At 43.0% G+C, this 21326-nt stretch overlaps 1 protein-coding gene across 1 annotated transcript; it reads right to left on the bottom strand.

The window, feature by feature from the left end:
* Positions 1 to 6533: 6533 nt before the first annotated feature.
* On the bottom strand, positions 6534 to 16971 carry LOC146615540 (uncharacterized). The gene is made up of 13 exons (XM_085375230.1): positions 16896 to 16971; positions 12031 to 12143; positions 11777 to 11818; positions 11674 to 11700; positions 11507 to 11578; positions 9818 to 9883; positions 9539 to 9565; positions 9418 to 9462; positions 9297 to 9332; positions 9136 to 9216; positions 8447 to 8543; positions 7238 to 7347; positions 6534 to 6674 (listed from the first exon to the last, which is right to left on the bottom strand). The coding sequence occupies exons 1-13, from the start codon at positions 16969 to 16971 to the stop codon at positions 6534 to 6536; spliced, it is 933 nt and encodes a 310-aa protein (XP_085231356.1).
* Positions 16972 to 21326: the final 4355 nt, after the last annotated feature.

Below are 21326 nucleotides of genomic sequence, written 5' to 3'. Positions count from 1 at the left end.
CGTGTTAGTGTGTGGATCCATGTTTCTGGCAAGCTAGCAGAACTCCATCATGAGCATGCCTGTTAGAGGGTAAACTGATGCAACGAAATGCACACAGTGCTGTATGCTTAAAGTGTGTGATATTACATTTATGCTGCAGTCTTTGTTTATAAAACATCCACAAAATGAGTTGATCAAGTTGATCAGCAAAAAGTGTAGTTTGTCTATAGCAGGGGTGGGCAACTCCAGGCCTCGAGTGCTGGTGTCCTGCAGGGGTTTTTTTTGTTTTTAAACCTTTATTGAAAGAAATTCTCATATACAAAACAAGTCAAGGAAACAGACCAGAATTGTAACAATTTACATTATAAAGATGGTGAAGCAAGTCATAACTTTACTGGGAGAAAATAAAAGTTTCTACGGTAAAATAATAAGGAACATGGACCTTTTGACACAAGCAGGAACATTAGAATAGCAAGTACTTTGTGATTTTACAGCATAGTACAGCAGTCTTTTTATTCATATTTGAAATAAGCTTGAGTGACTTAAAATATTGACAAAAGTAATTCAAGAAGATGGTAAACAGAGGAGAGGCATCTTCCACTTACATGAATGAATAAAATACACAGCACTATTACAAAACTGACAACATCTGAGATTTCAGAGTCCAGGTTGTCCATAAAGTAAAGAACATCCTTAGATGTGAAGGAAGGTGTATTGGAAAATCTGAGTGAAACCCAACAGAGTATTTCAAACCAAAAAGCATCAACATACTGACAAGTGAAAAATAGATGCTCTAATGTTTCTGGATCGGAAGAACAGAAAAGAGTCGGCCTCTAAATTAAACCTTTTATACAGGAGTTCTCCAACTGGATAAATGTCAGATAAGAAGTGTTTCTTTCATTTTAGGCACAGGTGGCTACTTTAGGTAAAAAGAAAATGACTTTTCTTTCAACGTGTTATCGAGGTCATGTCTGACATTGACATTATAGTTACAGAATACTGTTTGCTTACAGGTATTAGAGATTAAATTGTTTGTCCTTTATTGAGGTATTACCTATCGTCAGTGAAGGTGAGCATGTTCTTATTAGTGAAATCTTTCAAGTATTCACGATAAGATTTAACAGTGGTGTGGGTATCGCTTTACAAACATTATAATTATTAAATGAAACGTCTATTTTATATTTATCAATAAATTCTTCATAAGATAGCAAGTTTCTGTTTTTATCAAGCAGATCAACAACAAACACACACCACTATCATACCAGTCTGATTTAAATAAGGACTCTTATTGATGACTATGACCCTGCTATTCCACAACACAGAATTGCGGGTGAAAATTAGTTTCCCAAAATTCAAAGCTTGCTTATAGAAACTAGACAACTTAAAAGGAATCTTAAACATTTCAAAATCACATCTGAGCATAAAATCTACCCTCGAGCTTATTAAAGAGTTTGTTTGGATTATAGCACCACATAGATTGAGGGAAATGCAGTCGTTCATCCATCTGAGCCTGAACGCAGCAATAATGGATTCAAAGTCTAAAGCTTTCAAGCCCCTGTTTTCATAGTCTTTAATTGTGATTTGCGTATATAATGTGTTTTATTTTTCCAGATAAAGCTGAATATAATGGAATTGGACAGTTTAATCATTTTTGCAGATGTAAAAATTGAATAACAGGGGTATGTGAGTCTTGAGAGTCCTTCTGCTTTAGACAGTAAGATACGACCTAATATGGACAAATCAAATGTTAGCCAATGATTAAATATTTTTAACTACATTTAATCTAGGAGTTATGTTATTATTCTCTCCATCCTTAATATTTTTACTGATTATTAAACCAAGGTATTTTACCTCCTCTTTTACTGGAATATTGTTAATAGTATTTTGATTACAGCTGTGTACAGCTAAGATTTCACATTTTTTAAGGTTTAGTGTTAAGCCGGATGCTTTGAGAATGAAAGGATTTTATTAATTGCAATAGAGACCATATTTACATTCTTTAGAAATAAGGCCGTGTCATCAGCAAATTTTAAATTCTTTATCAAGAATGTTTATTCCTTCCAGATCTGAAGAGAGTTTGATATAAATGGCATTTCGGCTGCAACAATAAACAATAACGGGCTAATAGGGCATTACTATTAGCCACGATTCATTTTAAAACTATTAGAAAACCCTTGATCGAGTGCAATACTACTTGTTATATCTTTGCACAACATTTTCACTACACTAACAAATCTGGGACCAAAACCCACAGACTCCAGAGCTTTAAACAAAAAATTATGCTCCAAAGAATCAAAAGCTTTAAAGAAATCAGGAAATAAGGCTATCATGAGGAATTAAATAATTGTAATCCAACATATCTAATACTAAACGGGTATGATGGTGGATATGACGTCCTTTTATAAAGGCTGACTGTGTCTCGTCTATTATTTGAGTTATTCCTGTTTTTAATCTGTTGGCATAAACATGAGCTAACTTGCATAAACTAGTCCTTGTTTGGTTTAGGAAGTAAAGAAATTATTCCTCGTTTCATAGTTGGAGAAAGCATGTGATCATTTATACATTCATTAAATACCTCTAGTAATCTTTAATGTCACAATGTCTGTAAAATTCAATTGTGATTCTGTCGGGACCTGGTGATTTACCACTCGCCATTTGGGAAACAGCAGCATCCAATTCAGCCAAAGTGATTTCAGACTCATTGAGAATTTTAAAGTACGTATCAATTTGAGGATTTTTCCCCGGATAGAACTAAAAAAAGAATTGGTTTCTGAACTGGAATAATTTGTAGTGTAGAGGGCTGAATAGAAATATTAATATAATTGTTTATTAATATAGTTTTTGATAGTCTGTTGGTCCAACAACAACAACGACAATCCATTTAGCCCTTGAACTAATGAAGGCACATTTTGCTTTGTCTATATAAAGTTCATCTGTACTACATCTGGTTTAGTTCTGTAGAGTTTTCCTCTGTCAGACATGATATGTCTGTATTCATATAGCACTTTACTAGTCCCTAAGGACCCCAAAGCACTTTACATATCCAGTCATCCACCCATTCACACACACATTCACACACTGGTGATGGCAGCTACATTGTAGCCACAGCCACCCTGGGGCGCACTGACAGAGGCGAGGCTGCCGGACACTGGCGCCACCGGGCCCTCTGACCACCACCAGTAGGCAACGGGTGAAGTGTCTTGCCCAAGGACACAACGACCGAGACTGTCCAAGCCGGGGCTCGAACCGGCAACCTTCGAATTACAAGGCGAACTCCCAACTCTTGAGCCACAATCGCCCATAAGACCTACAGTTCAAAATAGCACCCCTCTGACAGAAAACCCATCTGTTCTCTGATTGGATTGTTAAATTTGTGATTGACATGACATTGACCAATCAGCTGAAAGGAAGAAAAATAGGGTCAAAATTCATACTTGTAACTTGAAACTAGTCCACACACAAATCTTTTTACACATACAAAACTGATTTACAAGTACAAAATATTTATGACCACAATTTGAGCCCATAAGTTCCTTTTGAATTTGATGGCACCAACATAAAACATTGAGGAGAGCCGTGTTTAGCATAGTGTAGGACCCACCCGTCTTTAACATCTGAGAACAGCCGTCGCCTGGTGTTTGATGATGTAGACAGTTTTTTGCAGCTTGGTGAACCTCTGCCAATCTTTCTCTCTGAGAAACTGTGTATGCTCAGTCATGTTACTGACAGAAACACTGTGGGGATGTGGTCCATTAGAAGCCAGCAAAGAGAGCTGAAGACAGGCAAGCAAAAGAAACTATTTCCATGTTTTGCAGTTATATAGACGTTTCCTTGTTAAGAGAGTGTAACCAGGTTAGTTTTACAAATCTCACCTCAATGTGACAATCATAAGTTTGACAACTGTTTTGAAAATTGGAAGGCTATGTATGTACAGTGGGGCAAAAAAGTATTTAGTCAGCCACCGATTGTGCAAGTTCCCCCACCTAAAATGATGACAGAGGTCAGTAATTTGCACCAGAGGTACACTTCAACTGTGAGAGACAGAATGTGAAAAAAAAATCCATGAATCCACATGGTAGGATTTGTAAAGAATTTATTCGTAAATCAGGGTGGAAAATAAGTATTTGGTCAATAACAAAAATACAACTCAATACTTTGTAACATAACCTTTGTTGGCAATAACAGAGGTCAAACGTTTACTATAGGTCTTTACCAGGTTTGCACACACAGTAGCTGGTATTTTGGCCCATTCCTCCATGCAGATCTTCTCGAGAGCAGTGATGTTTTGGGGCTGTCGCCGAGCAACACGGACTTTCAACTCCCGCCACAGATTTTCTATGGGGTTGAGGTCTGGAGACTGGCTAGGCCACTCCAGGACTTTCAAATGCTTCTTACGGAGCCACTCCTTTGTTGCCCAGGCGGTGTGTTTTGGATCATTGTCATGTTGGAAGACCCAGCCGCGTTTCATCTTCAAAGTTCTCACTGATGGAAGGAGGTTTTGGCTCAAAATCTCACGATACATGGCCCCATTCATTCTGTCCTTAACACGGATCAGTCGTCCTGTCCCCTTGGCAGAAAAACAGCCCCATAGCATGATGTTTCCACCCCCATGCTTCACAGTAGGTATGGTGTTCTTGGGATGCAACTCCGTATTCTTCTTCCTCCAAACACGACGAGTTGAGTTTATACCAAAAAGTTCTACTTTGGTTTCATCTGACCACATGACATTCTCCCAATCCTCTGCTGTATCATCCATGTGCTCTCTGGCAAACTTCAGACGGGCCTGGACATGCACTGGCTTCAGCAGAGGAACACGTCTGGCACTGCGGGATTTGATTCCCTGCCGTTGTAGTGTGTTACTGATGGTGACCTTTGTTACTTTGGTCCCAGCTCTCTGCAGGTCATTCACCAGGTCCCCCCGTGTGGTTCTGGGATCTTTGCTCACCGTTCTCATGATCATTTTGACCCCACGGGATGAGATCTTGCGTGGAGCCCCAGATCGAGGGAGATTATCAGTGGTCTTGTATGTCTTCCATTTTCTGATGATTGCTCCCACAGTTGATTTTTTCACACCAAGCTGCTTGCCTATAGTAGATTCACTCTTCCCAGTCTGGTGCAGGTCTACAATACTTTTCCTGGTGTCCTTCGAAAGCTCTTTGGTCTTGGCCATGGCGGAGTTTGGAGTCTGACTGTTTGAGGCTGTGGACAGGTGTCTTTTATACAGATGATGAGTTCAAACAGGTGCCATTCATACAGGTAACGAGTGGGGGACAGAAAAGCTTCTTACAGAAGACGTTACAGGTCTGTGAGAGCCAGAGATTTTCCATGTTTGAGGTGACCAAATACTTATTTTCCACCCTGATTTACCAATAAATTCTTTACAAATCCTACCATGTGGATTCATGGATTTTTTTTCACATTCTGTCTCTCACAGTTGAAGTGTACCTCTGGTGCAAATTACTGACCTCTGTCATCATTTTAGGTGGGGGAACTTGCACAATCGGTGGCTGACTAAATACTTTTTTGCCCCACTGTAGGTGTGGCTGCAGATCAGGTGGCAGAGCAGGTTGTTAATCGCAGCAAACAAACAAGCATGTTCACAACAAGGTAAGACAAAGTATTTGTTTTTATTGAGCTCTTTGTAGGAGGTGGATCACTGCAGCATCACAAGAAAGAAACACTTTCCTTTTGGTGTGTTATGATGAAGACTTGTTTAAGTGCTTTTAAATGATGCATGCATAAATCATCAGTTGAGACAAAAGACAGGCATAGCTTCCAGGTCTGGAAAGGTAAACGATACAGGAACATTATTTTAAGTGACTTCTGTTTGTGTCTGTGAGGAAATGAGCCTCCTTACTCTGTGACCTCAGGAGAGTCACACAGCACAGTCCTGATGACGTTATGCTTTCAGTTGTCAGATCTTATCAAATATAACATGTAAACTTTGTAAATGATGGTGATTACTAAAGTTAGAACTGCTGCAGGGGTGATCCCGAGGATGTTCAGTGACCAACAGTCTGTGATGGACAATTAGACAACGCTGATGATCCTTCCCTCACTCATCAGGCCACAACACCAACTTGGTGGAAAAAACCTTTCAGCTCGAGTTTTCACAAAAGGATATTTATAGGTCATATTAGAGTGGTCACACAAATCCAAGGGAATGCTTGTAAATGTTAGAGGAGCTGGTCAGACGCTGCTAATGGACAGCTGAGGCTGGAGGTCTGGTTCAGCTTCAGTATGCCGTCAGTGTCGGGGATCCTGCTGCTCCATGCAGGGAAAACACACAGAAAAGACGACACTGTGACTGTTAATAAAGCCTGCCCCCCACTTCGAGCTGCGTAGCTGTTGATATATGGGCTACACCGATTTGTGCTTGTTGCCAAAATAAAAAAAAAAGAATAATCATTATCATAATCAATAATAATTTAAAGCTTCAGTATGTGGAAGAAGAAACACTCAAATCGTGTGTTTGTGTGGACAGAGAGCAACACAGAGACTCTTCATTAAACATCAGACAGTTGTGTATTGTGTGTTGGATCTTGTGTTTCCATTCAATTGTTGCTGTGTGTTACCAATACGTTGATCCACTGAGACTCAGTGTAGATGTACAGAGCCTTTTTGTCCGTGCGAAGCACCATCACATTCTCCACGCGCAGCCTTCTCATCGCTTTCTCTCCATCCGCAACAAACACCTGCAGAGTGACACATGAGCCTGCTGAGGTCAAAAGGATTTGTTTCCACAACGGTACAAAGTCCAGGTCTCCAGCTGTTTTCCTCGTCATGACAACTGCACGTGGGGTGAAAACATTTATAGCTCCTGTGTTTGGACCAAGGATTACTGCCGCTTTGATTGACAGCTGTCACAACACGAGCAGTCATGCAAGAATTGCTTTGTTTACAAATTAGAAATTCGATTACAGCCTAACTGAACATGTAACTGAACAAGCACATGAACCTCATGGCATGCAGAACTATTCTGTGACTTGTTTAAAGCTTACTGGTGGCAGTGGTTTCAAAATGAGGAATCCAGAGCTGCTGGGTCATCATAGCTAGAATCACATTTCATAGAAGGTCCATGGTAAGCTAGCATGTGTGAATTCTGGTCCATTTGTCTGTGTTGCTGTGGGTGTGCTGCTCCACACTCTTTCAGATCCAATAAAACAAAAGTCTTGCTTTAAAAAATGCACTGGGATGAGATGGTGTAAAGATTACTCCCCAGCAGAGTAATACAGTTTAACCAGAGTGTGACACTGACCGTGTGCACGCTGTCCACCAATCGTTGTGGGCTCTGAACCTGTGAACAGTTGCATGTGGCTGGAGGACCTGGGTTTCCTGTTTCTCCCTCCATGCCTGGTAGGATATACACTAAGAAAACACAAGGCATAATCAGCTTTCTGCCAACAAGTTTATATTTTAAGTGGTTTCAACAAGGCCATCATGTCACAGCTTTATCCTTTCTGGGTATGTATGACTGCTCCATGATTGCGTCGTTGGCCTGAACGACATTGCCCTATTAAATAATGTGTAACTAAGTAAAACTTTATTTATATAGCACCTTTCTAGATAAAAGATCAAAAAGTGCTTGACACAAGGATGACAAAGTATAAAACAGAAACAGACAAAATGCAGCTCTAAAAAGAAACTACCGAGTCCACACATCTTACGCTCAGTGGGAGAGAGTTCCACAGTCTGGGAGCCACAGGGGCTAAAGCTCTGTCTCCCTCAGTTCTCAGCCTTGTACACTGAATAACAAGTAGGCCCTGATCACATGACCTCAGGGAGCTGCTGGGGACACAGGGCTGCAGACCTTTAATGATGTAAGCTGGTGCTTGTCCATGAAGAGCTCTGAAGGTCAGAACCAGAATCTTGAAATGGACTCGATGGGGAGCCAGTGCAGCTGTATCAGCAGCGGTGTCAGGGTGTGTGAATACTTCGATGGTTCGCCTTGCTGCAGTGTTTTGGATAAACTGCAGACGCTCCAGGAAGTTTTTGTTTAAACATGTAAACAGTGATGAAATGAAGTGTGAACTAAAGTGTGGTTTTATACCGATTATTACGCTGCATGAAAGGATTATTACAGGTTATATAAACCTGCAGCATTAAAATGGTTCTTGTGGCTTTAGTGGTTGTGCAAACATCTGGAAAAAACAATGTCACACAATAAGGCGTGATCAAAGAAACAAAAAGTAATTATATACATTTTTATACCGTGTAGAGATGTAGATGGGAGTATTCTCTGTAACATAAATCATTACATTACAGAACATAGTTTCTTCAGCACAGTTTCATGCCTCCCTGATGCCGTCACTGTCTAAAAAGCAGTTCCTAACCTCAATCAGACTTCTCTGGTGAAATGAAATTTAAATACAACTTTATAAATCTTCATCTTCTGTACCAATATCATGACTATATATTTACATGCACTTTAAAGTAGATCAAAACTGATACACGTGTTGTCACAAACCTTGTCCAGGAAGTCCAGGTTCTCCAGTCTGACCATGACGCCCTGCATGACCAAGATGACCTTGAAACCCTTTGGGCCCACGAGATCCCTTCGGCCCCTGCACACAGTGATCACTCCATTCATTTGGTTTGCATGCAGCAGACAAACTGAGGTACAAACTTCTTACATTCAGCTATATCCTATTAAAGGTAACCAAGCAGCAAATGTCTGTGGACAGTGAGAGGTAAGAAGTTTCACATCAACAAAATGATATTTAGAAAATAGGTGCCTTTTTAAATATATGAATCTACTAAGCAGTTTTTCAGATATGTGTGTGTGTCAAAGGATGAAGTCGGTACAAAACTTCACGGTTAGTAGACGTTTAGTAAACGCCTACCTCACAGCTAGCTTTTGTTTCAACAGGCAGCTCTTTAAACAAAAAGGCATGAATGCAACGGGAACAATATCACACACACACGCGCACACACACACGCGCACACACACACACACACACACGCGCACACACACACACACACACACACACACACACGCACACACACACACACACACACGCACGCACGCACGCACGCACACACACACACACACACACACACACACACTTGTGTGTCATTCTTCCGACTCTAGCACTGCCAACCCCTTGCAGGGTTTCCCACCATGCACACACTCTGTGTTTCATTCTTCGTGCCTACCGTGCTCCCCCTGTCCCCAGGCTTTCCTCTGGATCCCTCCTCCCCCCTTTTCCCTGCAGCGCCCCATTGGCCTGGGTCTCCCTGCACCAGCACAACAGAATGGCCTTAACATACTGCACAGCCAGAGATTTTCACCGAATGTGTCTCAGCCAGTTCTTCACCTTCTGTCCTGGGTTTCCAGGGATGCCACGCTCCCCCTGCAGAGACGCACAGATTCATCAGCCAATGCAGTCACATAATGTCTAACAGGAGCAATGTTTTTTCTTCTTTTGATTTCTTCACCTTCACTCCCTCCAGGCCTGTTTTTCCTTTGACACCTTTATCACCCTGAACAATAAAAATAGCAAGTGTCATCGGAACATATGTATAAATGTATAACAGTAAAAAAAGAAAAAACACTTACACTGAATCCGCTTTGCCCCTTATTGCCCTACATAAACACACAAAGGAGCTTAGTATCAGTAGCATTAAAACAAAATACAAATGGGAAACTGCTGTTTGGTTTCCAGACAGGAGTCGGGATGAGTGTGAATAACATATATGTCTGCATGTGGGCAGGACGAACTCATCTATTCAGCACAGTCTTTAATGTAGTTTATGAGATGTGTCCTAAATCAGGTAGTATATACTATGGCTACTGGCTGGTTAGTCATATAAATAATATATCCAGCCTTTAATGTACCTTCATCATCCCAGGAGTTCCTATATCTCCATACAGGCCCCTCCAGCCTCTGTCTCCCTTCTCTCCCTGTGGAAACATTGACTCATATCAGCTCATATTTTCACTGTGTAAACATTTAGATTTATACATTATTTCAATAAATGGAACACTGATGATGTCTATCACATCTAATATTCTTAAAACCTATCTGGCTTTGGATGGAAAGGCGACTGATACACCTGAGAAATCAAGTTAGTGATATGTTTTCTATGCTCGGTGTTTCCTGTAAAAACATGAAACTTTGCCCCTTTTTAAAGGATGACTGTGGCGGGGGCGTGGTTTGCTGGCCTGCTGCAGAGGAGGGGTGACATAGTGAACTCTGGGCGGCACGGAGGAGGAGAGGCAACAGGTGTACGGGACAGTGTTAATGAGGGAGATGTCTTGTGTGCCCACAGTGAGATGGAGCAGATGATGCTGGGAGGGAGTGGCTGCGTCCGAGGCAGGTGCCAAAGGTTATTTCCAAAATAAAAGACACTAAGCATAACCCGTGTGTGTTTGGGTCTTGTGTCACAATGACCTAAACTGTATAAGATGAGTCTTTTATACTTATTGAAAGACCTTGGTGTGCACAAGAAATAACAGGTAGCACAAGCATTACAACCATGATTAATAACAAAATCAACCCTGGCAGCCAACAGCAAACCAAGAACAAATGCCCCACCCTGTATGTCTGTAAATGAAGCTTTTTATTTTCAGCAGGGACGTCGGGCCAAAGAAAAAAACCCTGACGTGCCTCAGTGTCACGTGCAGGGTGCAGTGGGAATTGTATTGGGGCAATTGTCATTGTCAGTCCATCTGCGCTGTAACTGCAATAATTTAATCAACCGATTCACACTACAACCTGCTTTGCCTCTTATCTGTAGTTATTTTTATTTAATTTAATAACTGTACAGTACTCTGCTTATAGTAACCATTGTCCTTAATGTAAATATGTAAGTAGCAGCCTCGCCTCTGTCAGTGCGCCCCAGGGTGGCTGTGGCTACAATGTAGCTGCCATCACCAGTGTGTGAATGTGTGTGTGAATGGGTGGATGACTGAATGTGTAAAGCGCTTTGGGGTCCTTAGGGACTAGTAAAGCACTATACAAATACAGGCTGTTTACCCGTTTATTAGTCATAGCTTTACAAATACAGGATATGACTTTATTATTGCATAAATGCACACCTCAGAGTTCTTAGTCACACAGTCGCATTACTGAAAACATGAACTTTGTGTTACACAAAGAGTTTCTTTTTCATTTTTTCACCACTGTTTCAATTCTCTGCAATTCTCTATTTTACATGTTAGGTCTCTTTATCCATTACTTTTACACTCCTGACATTTTAGTTCAGTTTTCGTTACAGCGCCAAATCACAACTACAGTTACCTCAAGGCGTTTTATATTGACCCTACAATAATACATACAGAGAAAACCCAACAATCATATGACCCCCTGTGAGCAAGCGCTTTGGCAACAGTGGGAAGGAAAAACTCCCTTTTAACAAGAAGAAACCAGAACTTCTTCTTTTCTCCTCATTTTAGTTCTTTTTAGCTCTTAAATTAAATAGTAATTTCTGTTTTTATTTGATCAGAGCAAGTCTTTCCTTGACCATGTAGTGACCATGCAGTCAGTGTTGTGGTGTATGTCTGTATGGACGGACTTTGTATAACCTTTTGACCTGGCTGTCCCATGGCTCCTTGCATTCCACCTTCTCCCTCTGGACCTAACACACCAAGCTGACCCTGAAATACACTCACCAGTTAGCTTTTGCTTTCATGACATCTTACATGCAGTATTTATGAGCCTGAAAAGATGGGATAACTGTCTTACACTGTACCTTCGATCCTCTGGCTCCCCTACAGCCCTGCAACAGTAACAGTACCATTACCGTAACAGTACATATGGCGGGGTTAAATATGTAAAAAGATGGTCCTGCATACTTTTTCTCCTTTAGGTCCTGTGATGTGTTCTGTTATGTCAACCTGGAGAGTTACAGAGAAATTACAAAAAACGAGTTCTTTTACATCATGCTTCAATTCTCACACCTTTTCTTTCTTTGAATGAATCAATGTGGGTGCTACAGGTTGGGCTAAAGGCTAAAGGGTTTGAAACATTTATTCCTGAAGAAAGTCTTGAAGGAATAATTTTAAAACAAAGCTAATTTGTGGGTAACAGAGAGGAGGGAGATCATCACCATTAGCTCTGCTTTCCATTTGATTGGAGGAAACATAGGTGGTGGAAGAGGAGGAGTGATGAAGACTTCACATTTTGAAACTGACCACCTGCTGCCTCTGCTGGATGGGAATCCTGCACAGGCAGAGAGTACAAAAATCATGTTAATTACTGTGTTCCCTGTGCATTCTGGGAAAGGAGGGCACTGAGATCAATCAGATCTATAATCATGACATAGTGACGGTTTTAGGCAGTATGTGAAGTAAAAAACACTTTCTAAAACAAATCACATCTTGTGTTTTGATTTTACGTACCATCCATGACATCATGTTATCCAGAGTGGTCCTATGATCAAGGCTCTGTGGCTCAGACATTAAATATTGTGGGGCATTGATTCTTGATTTGTATATTTCACTGTCTGACTTGTCTGCACAGCAGTCATGCTGCTGCATGTGCAGTCACCAACCACCTTTCCACTCTTTATTCTCTTCATAGCGGCCCACACTTCCTCCTTGCTAATGCCCTGCACACGTGTGGGCCGCTGTGAAGAGAATGAAGAGTGGAAAGGTGGCTGGCAGATTTCTAGGAGAGAGGGCAGCAGACCTTTTAGGCTGTTTAACCAGACTGTTCACCACAGTCCTCATGCCCGAGGAATGGAAAAGAAATGTACTGGTACCCATCCCAAAACGTTGATTCTTTTCATCTGGACGTTTTCAGTGAGAGAAACACGGCACTCATCCAAGAGACGTCTTCAGTCTCAGCTGACTGCTGGTTTCCCCAATCTTATAAGCAGTACATTTGCATAATGACTGAAACCAGCAGTACTGAATGAACAACGGGCTGGGAGGTCAATTCGTTGATTATTAAAATGTAATGTCAGTCAGCTGAGACTGAAGAAGTCACTTGGATGAGTGACGAAACATTTGTCCCACTGGAAATGCTGCATCCAGATGAACAGAATCAACTTTTGGGGTTTACTTACCTGGATGACTGAGCATGCATCAAGGCACTGGAACTGATGTTCAAGAGCAAGGGTGATATGCAGAGCTCTAGTAACTACACAGGTTAAAGTTAATGACACATACTATGAAGATAAAGTAAAGTGTTGTGGAAGCTAGGCTGAGAAGAGAGGTGACAATCAGTGAGCAGCAGTGTGGCTCCCTATCAAGAAAGAGCTCTATGTGATGTTTGCTTTGAGAGTGTTGATGGAGAAGAATGGAGAAGGTCAGAAAGAGTCTCACTGACTCTTTGTGGCTCTCAAGAACGCAGATAATAGAGAGAGAGAGCCAAGAGAGGACGGACTGTTTACTCCAGAGATGAGCTGATCGCCCTGATGCCGGCCGGCTCGCTGGCCAGGCCCGCAGAAGTACCAGCTGATATTTGGAGGAAAACACATCGGGGATGCAGAGGTCAAGGACAGAAGAGAAGAAAGAAGGAGACGGTGAGACAGCGGAGGCTCGAAGCGAGGAGGAGCTATAAATCGTGTCTATCGTGATGGGAAATGTGCGATCGTTGGCAAATAAAATCGACGAGCTCTCAGCACTGGTACGGAGTCAGAGGGAATACCGAGAGTGTAGCCTGATGTGTTTCACCGAATCATGGATGCACCAGGACATTCCCGATGAGAATGCTTCCGTGGAAGGCTTCCACACTGTTCGGGCGGACAGGGACAGCATCGCTAGCGGTAAGCGGAAAGGAGGTGGGCTTGCTGTTTTAGTTAACAACCGGTGGTGTAACCCTGCCAACATAACAATCAAAGAAAAGATTTGTTGCCCGGACATTGAACTGTGTGCTGTTGGACTCAGGCCGTATTATTTACCCAGGGAATTCTCTCACGTCATCTTGGTGGCTGTTTATGTTCCTCCCTCTGCTAACCCCACAGCTGCATGTGACACTATCCACTCTGCCATAGCTCGGCTACAGACTCAGCACCCGAGTGCCTTTATTGTGATCTCGGGTGACTTCAACCATGTATCACTGGACAATACACTACCAACATTCAAACAATATGTGGACTGTCCCACCAGGGGAGAGAAAATTTTAGGAGGTGGTCAGAGGAGGCAATAGCGGAACTACAGGGCTACTTTGAGGTGACCAACTGGGAGACACTCTGTGAGCCTCACGCCGAGGACATCAATGGGCTTACTGAGTGTATCACAGACTACATAACTTTCTGCACCGACTCCATTGTTCCAGCTCAGACTGTTCATTGTTACCCAAATAACAAGCCGTGGGTGACTAAGGACATCAAAGCCCTCCTCAACAACAAGAAGAGGGCTTTCAGAGGGGGCAACAAAGAGGAGGTGAGGAAGGTCCAGGTGTTACTAAAGGACAAGATCAGAGAGGCTAAGGACAATTACAGGAGGAAGCTGGAGTGGAAACTCCAGCAGAACAGCATGAGAGAGGTGTGGAGGGGCATGAAGACCATCACTGGATTCAGGCCAACCAACAGCAGGGGAGCTGAGGGAGGTGAGAATAGAGCCGACGAGTTGAATCTGTTTTTCAATAGATTCGACACCACAGTGTCTGCTCCCACCCCCACAACCTCACCTGCAGTCAGCCTGGAATCCAGAGCCACACCACTGTGCCAGCCTCTCTCTTCACATGTTGCCTCCTGTGAGAGTCCTGACACCCCTCCCCCACCCATCACCTTCACTCAATACCAGGTTGAGATGCAAATGAGGAGACTTCACTCAGGCAAGTCTGCTGGACCAGACGGAGTGAGTCCCCTCGTCCTCAAGACCTGTGCCCCCCAGCTGTGTGGAGTCTTTCATAAACTGTTTATGCTGAGTCTGAGTCTGCAGAGGGTCCCGGTGATGTGGAAGACATCATGCCTCGTCCCTGTACCAAAGACGCCTCGTCCCAGTGGCCCCCAGGATTACAGGCCCGTGGCACTGACCTCCCACATCATGAAGACCCTGGAAAGGCTCATCCTGGACCAGCTGCGACCCATAGTAAGACCACATCTGGATCCCCTTCAGTTCGCTTATCAGCCTCGTCTCGGAACTGAGGACGCCATCATCTACCTGCTCAATCGTGTCTACACCCATCTGGACCAGCCGGCGAGCACTGTGAGGGTCATGTTTTTTGACTTTTCTAGTGCTTTCAACACCATCAGGCCGACCCTCCTGGGTGATAAGTTAGCAGCGATGCAGGTGGATGCTTCTCTGGTGTCCTGGATTGTTGATTACCTGACAGGAAGACCACAATATGTACGTCTCCCACAGTGTGTGTGTCTCCCACACAAGGTGATCAGCAACACAGGGGCACCACAGGGGACTGTCCTCTCCCCCTTCCTCTTCACCCTCTACACCACAGACTTCAGCCACTGCACAGAGACCTGCCATCTTCAGAAGTTTTCTGATGACTCTGCGGTGGTTGGATGCATCAGCAGGGATGATGAGACAGAGTACCGGGCTGTGGTCGACTCCTTTGTCACGTGGTGTGAGCAGAATCATCTGCAGCTCAACGTGGCAAAGACCAAGGAACTGATCGTGGACTTCAGGAAGACCAGGAAACACTTGACCCCTGTTTCAATCCAGGGGGTCAGTGTGGACATTGTGGAGGACTATAAATACCTTGGAGTACACATTGACAATAAACTGGACTGGGCTAAAAACACCACAGCACTTTACAGGAAGGGCCAGAGTCGTCTCTATTTTTTGAGGCGACTGAGGTCCTTGATCTGCCAGAAAAGCATTCCAGCGTTAAGCTTAACAACCGATATATGGAGCAACTGCCTCTCTCTCTCTCTCTCTCTCCCTCTCTCTCTCTCTCCCTCTCCTGCTGCTACTTCATTCATAAAACTGATCAATGATCATCTGATCGGCTCTTCTGTCGCGACTCCGTCTCTCTTGTTTGTTTTTGGCTCACTTTACACCAGAAAGAGGAAACCAGCAGATAAACAATTAAAAAATACACTATATCGGATTCATATTGGTATCAGCAGATATCTAAATTTATGATATCGGTATCGGACATAAAAAAGTGGTATCGTGCCATCTCTAGTGTGAATGAGAGGGAGACAGGTGGAAAGGTGAACATGGAAGGAAGAGAGGTAATAAGGATAGATGAGTTTACATACCTGAAGTCAGCCATCTAAGGCAATAGTGCACAAGAGTGTTCAAGAAGAAAGAGCAGGTAGGGTGGAGTGGGTGGAGATGAGTGTCAGGGGCGATTTGTGACAGAACAATAGCAGCAAGAGTGAAAGGGGAGGTGTCCAAGATGTTAGTGAGACCTGCTATGATGTATCGTTTGGAGATGCAGGTCACGGCCGCAGCATTAAATCACGGAAAAGCAGGGTTATGAGTGGTCTTGTGGTGTGATGTGCAGCTGGCAGCTTGGGTGTAAATAAATGGCTCAAAATTACAATTTGTGGTCCCGCCATGCCTTATTCACACCACAATGAGTTCATCACAACAGTTCTGCCTGAGCAGTTTGGAAACAAAGGGGCAAGGCTGAGATGGTTTGGACATGTACAAAGTTGCACAGGGGATATTAAAGGACGTTCAAGATGGAGCTGCCAGGTAGGGGAAATGCTCATTAACAGACAGTTACTTCAATATTTTTGATTAATTTCTCCGGCCCCAACTCAGCTCTCTCCTTCACCAGGCTCAACACAGAAGTGTTTTCAGCCTCCCTCCATGCACAGATATATCACGTTGACCTCCTTGGTCAACGTGATATATCTGTGTGGCCCCTCCCTTGTTCGACCACACCACCTAATATCCGCTACTTGTCGTGTGACCACGAAGGGCCCTTGCCATTTGAAGTATCAATCACATCTTAATGGTTTAATCTGAAACTCACTGAGGTGGGTGCTTTACCTTAGGAGGCAAGAAAGTGTTAGTGTTTATGGACTTAACTGTTATCCAGTGTTTGACTCACTTGTTGTAATAGAGGAAGCAGCCGACGGGAGGCTGCTTAGCAACGCAGTCCATCCTAGGATCAGCTGAGTCAGCATCTCAACACTTCCTGCAACCACAAATCATGACCACTAAGGAAAGTACTGCTTCCCTCTGTGGTCATTTAAATATGGCTTCATGTCTCTCCTTCCGAACCAACACCCACCATCTTTTTCTATCAGGTGGAAAATCTGATGAGGAGACTAGCAGAAAGATCCATGAAACCATCAGTGATGACAGATATGTAATTAATAATTCAGACACAGCATGAAAGAAGGGTTTCAATGGGTTGCAAAGCTGCTTGGAGATCCACACCAACGTCAGGCAACGGATGTGTGTGGGCCCTGAGATCAGATATTTTAGGACAGATGGCAGGAATATAATTTGTTTAAGTTGAGCTAATATGAGACAACAGTTTAAAGAGCAGAAGCCTCATTTATTATACTTCAGATCAAAACATTTAATCAAATGACTGTAGTTTAAGTCAGATCTGTCTTTAGACAGGTGCACATGTGTGTGGATGTGTATGTGTTGTGAGATTATTATATTATCTTATGCCACGTTAGACCCCTAATTAAAGATTGTGAAATCATTATGTAGTTTTAGTTTGCATTATTCTCCTGACTTAGAAGAAGGTGAAACTATTACACTTATTAAACTGAGTTGTATTACACTAGACTGCTGATTTATTGTGAATGAATGATATTGTTTATGATGCATTATACTGCTGAGTTATAAGAAATACTGTTTTCAGAGAGTCATCACCTTATTTGTCTGACTAGAAAAGAACAGGACAGACTGCACAGGAAGCCGAGGTCATAACTTGGACTTACTGAGAGAGAAAGAATGTGGATGTTTAGGCTTTGTGACTAGGTGGAGGAGGGGCTGAAGCTATAAGAATGTGAGGAACGCTCAGACGCTTTGAGATCAGGCGGACACCCTCCCGCGCTCATCTCCCATCCGGATGGTTTATGCTCATAAAGTGTTGAATTGTATGGAATAAAAGATTGTTGATTGAGCATTTATACACCGAGTATTGTCCTTCCTTCAGCCCAACGATCAAAAGAATTGGGAGATTTAACAGTGTGCACGAGAGGAAGATTTAGAACTTGTTCGCGTCACGCTTAAAATAATTCACCCTTCGCAGTTGTGACTCTTCCAGCTCACAGTGGAACTTAAGTTTTCTTAGCCTGGACTCGGCTGCAATGCCAAACACATATTACAAACTTGAAGTTAAATAATCTGAAAGACCTCCAATGCAGGACCGTAGTCCCTCCACTGTAAACTCTAATTTAATAAATGGAATTTATTAATGTTCTTGTCCTGTTCATAAAACCCAATAAATAATGGAGAAGAACTTTTCCCCTAATATGTAATTAAGTATAAGAGTTCAGGTATGTTCATGCATTATAGTCAGTGTAGCGTGTCTTACCTCAGTGCTGTTTCCTGCTCAGTGCCTGGGAAAGCTCTAGTCCTGTACTGGAGATGTCTGTTGGAGCTGCATCTCTTCCTGGTCATGGTCCAGCAGAACTGCAGCCCAATCTGCTATGCTTGCACGTTCAGTCTGGCTTAATCTCAATCAACTGTGGAAATGCAATGCAGCTTCTGGCACTGCTTCACAGGAATAATCAGATAATTACTTTAACACTGAGCCAAAGAGGAGCCTGCTGATCAGGACACATGCTGTGGAGGATGTTGGGTCTGTGTTTCCACAAACCCCGCTAATTCTAGAGACTTATTCATCATGAAGAAAACAAGACAGTCGATCGATCCATTACTTGCGCAAGGGAGGCCTCTCATCTGTGTCCAGCACGACAAAGACCCCAATGATGGCCTCCTCTCGCTGCCTTTTATTGACAAACTTCAAACAATAGTTTACAAAGCACCTCCCCTTGCAACCCCCCTTTGGTTACAAAGACAAGGCACTGTATGTAAATGTATATGTGTGAACTTCTGTAAGTGTGTGTGTGTGTGTGTGTGTGTGTGTGTGTGTGTGTGTGTGTGTTTGACCTCCTGCTGACCAAAGGGTCATAAACCCAGGAAGCTTACATCGAAAGAAACAGATCTTTCAGATAGGATGTATCTACAATAAAACCTCCCCCAGCACAGAGTGGCTGGAGAGGTGGTCAGGATCAAAGGAATGGCTTTGATCCTGCTGCTTAAACTAAGACTGTACAAATTTAAGAAACACAATGGCAACATTCAACAATTAGACTTAACAGAGGATGAAACTTTGAAAGCAGTCTGTAGCACTTTCTGTCATAATATATTACATGAATATATCAGAGCCCCATCAGTGCTGTTCATCCTGCACTGCAGCAATGGTCATAGTGGGTAACTGAAATAGTTTAAGTACTTTTTGCCCCGTAGAAATCAGCTGATCTTCAGTGAGCCCTTTGGATAAATATTTAGACCTTCGTACATTTCCAGGTGCGGGAGTGGGCTGATTGTTCCCTCAGTGGTCATGAGAATTTGAATAATTATGATGAAGAAACTGACCTCCCAGCCCATTGTTCATTCAGTGGGCTGGTTTCAGTCATTGTGCAAATGTACTGTTTATAAGTTTGGGGAAACCTGTAGTCAGCTGAGACTGAAGACGTCACTTGGACGAGTGACAAAACGTTTCTCCCGTTGAAAACGCTGCATCCAGATGAACAGAATCAACTTTTGGAGATTTACTTTCCTGGATGATTGAGCATGCATCAAGGCATCTGAAATAAAGCTGATCCATCTCTGTCCTCACACACTCGGGATCTGAAGTTCTACTTTTACATTTTTCAGTTCTACAGTTCTGCTGACATATGAGCTGTTTCTTTGTGAACATACCTCATTAACAATTATTCAGACAGTGTTTTTAAGCTGAATATTTGCAACAAACTCAGTAAAAAAAACAACAAAAAAAACCACAGTCAGTACTAAAAAATTAATCAGTGGAAAAATTAAACACACATGTTTACTTACGCTGCCAAGTGGGAGTAGTTGGTTTCAGTACATAAATATTGGGCTTTGGTATTTAATCCGTAGTTATTGGTGTGACTATGGTGTGATTATTAATCACTGTATTCAAAAGTGAGTAGAGGGACAGGGTGGCTTGCTTGGCTCCTTTGGGTGGCACTGTCACTTGGTGTTAACTCGCTCTGTGGTAGAGTATCACTTCCTGTTCCTGCTCAAACACAGTGGTGTTTCTGAGTAGCTTATCTGCTTGGCAATTTAATTAAAAACCGTAAGATACATTTTTTCCATAGTATAATCTTCACGTGCTTCATCCGAAGCACACTTTCTGTGTACTCACTCCCTAATTTATAGCCAAAGTATTCACTCACTGAGTCTTTACTGTTTCGCTAGCTTAGCTTAACTCATAGCCAACTCACTAGCACCATGGCCTCTTCACCTGTCCGTCCTGCAGTTTTTTGCTCATTGTGTCAGATGTTTAGTTACTCCTCGGCCTCCTTTAGCAGTAATTATATCTGTAACAAATGTAGCATATTTGCAGCTCTGGAGGAGACTCGGCTTCGCACCCTTCATTCACCCGTAGCTAGCCAGGCCCCTGTAGCGGTGCAGCCAAGATAGCGTAGGCCTCGCTCCCTGTTCCCCGGCAGACCCCAAGCAGCTGGGGAAAGAGGGCGGCTGGGTGACAGTGAGGAGGAAGCATAGTCTTAAACAGAAGCCCCAGGTACACCACCAACCTGTTCATGTGTCTAACCGTTTTCCCCACTCGGCGACACACCCGTCGGGGGTCAAACTCTGGTAATTGGTGATTCTGTTCTCAGACATGTGAAGCTAGAGACACCGGCAACCATAGTCAATGGTCTTCCAGGGACCAGAGCAGGCGACATTGGAAACCTGGTCTTGTTTAGTGATGTTCGATTCGTGAACGAATCGTTCAATACTCGAGAATCACTTTACTGACTCGTGAATCATGACTCACAAGCCCAACTGACTCACTGACTCATCCCTGTTTCTGTTAGCAAACTAATTCGCTTAGTAGAAATATATCTAGCTTATAATTAAAATTGCGGGGGGAACAAACAACAGCCAGTTTCTTAACAAAAGCATTTCTGCTCTGAACTGGAAGAAAAAACCCTGAGTAGAAGCTCACATCAAGAAAATAGCTCCTCGGTTCACAGTAGCATCGCTCTGCTAACATGCTAACAACACATTTGAGCTACTCACCCCCTCCCTTCCTGTGTTGAATCGTAAGCGTAAGCAAATCACTCAGGACTCGCTCACCCCCTCCCTCCTGTGCTGAATCATAGAGCGAACGAATCACTCACTCACTCACTCACTCACTCACTAACCCCCTCCCTCCTGTGCTGAATCATAGAGCGAACGAATCACTCAGGACTCACTAACCCCCTCCCTCCTGTGCTGAATCATAAGCTTAAGCGAATCACTCAGGACTCACTAACCCCCT

This window comes from Diplotaxodon limnothrissa, linkage group LG16, assembly GCF_057381915.1.
Source record: "Diplotaxodon limnothrissa isolate DT_005_m linkage group LG16, D_limnothrissa_male_GT1.1, whole genome shotgun sequence".
Taxonomy (NCBI): Eukaryota; Metazoa; Chordata; class Actinopteri; order Cichliformes; family Cichlidae; genus Diplotaxodon; species Diplotaxodon limnothrissa.
The sequence above is the reverse complement of the archived record's forward strand: the minus strand, read 5'-3'. Positions and strand labels throughout refer to the sequence as shown.

What these genes read in the sequence shown, in the direction of transcription:
- LOC146615540 (XM_085375230.1), bottom strand. Translation starts at nt 16,971, where the DNA reads ATGCTGACTCAGCTGATCCTAGGATGGACTGCGTTGCTAAGCAGCCTC. An exon ending in TGCTTCCTCTATTACAACAA is followed by an intron (nt 12,144 to 16,895) that starts GTGAGTCAAACA and finishes CTGCCTGTGCAG; the next exon opens with GATTCCCATCCAGCAGAGGC. An exon ending in CAGGACCTAAAGGAGAAAAA is followed by an intron (nt 11,701 to 11,776) that starts GTATGCAGGACC and finishes TTACTGTTGCAG; the next exon opens with GGCTGTAGGGGAGCCAGAGG.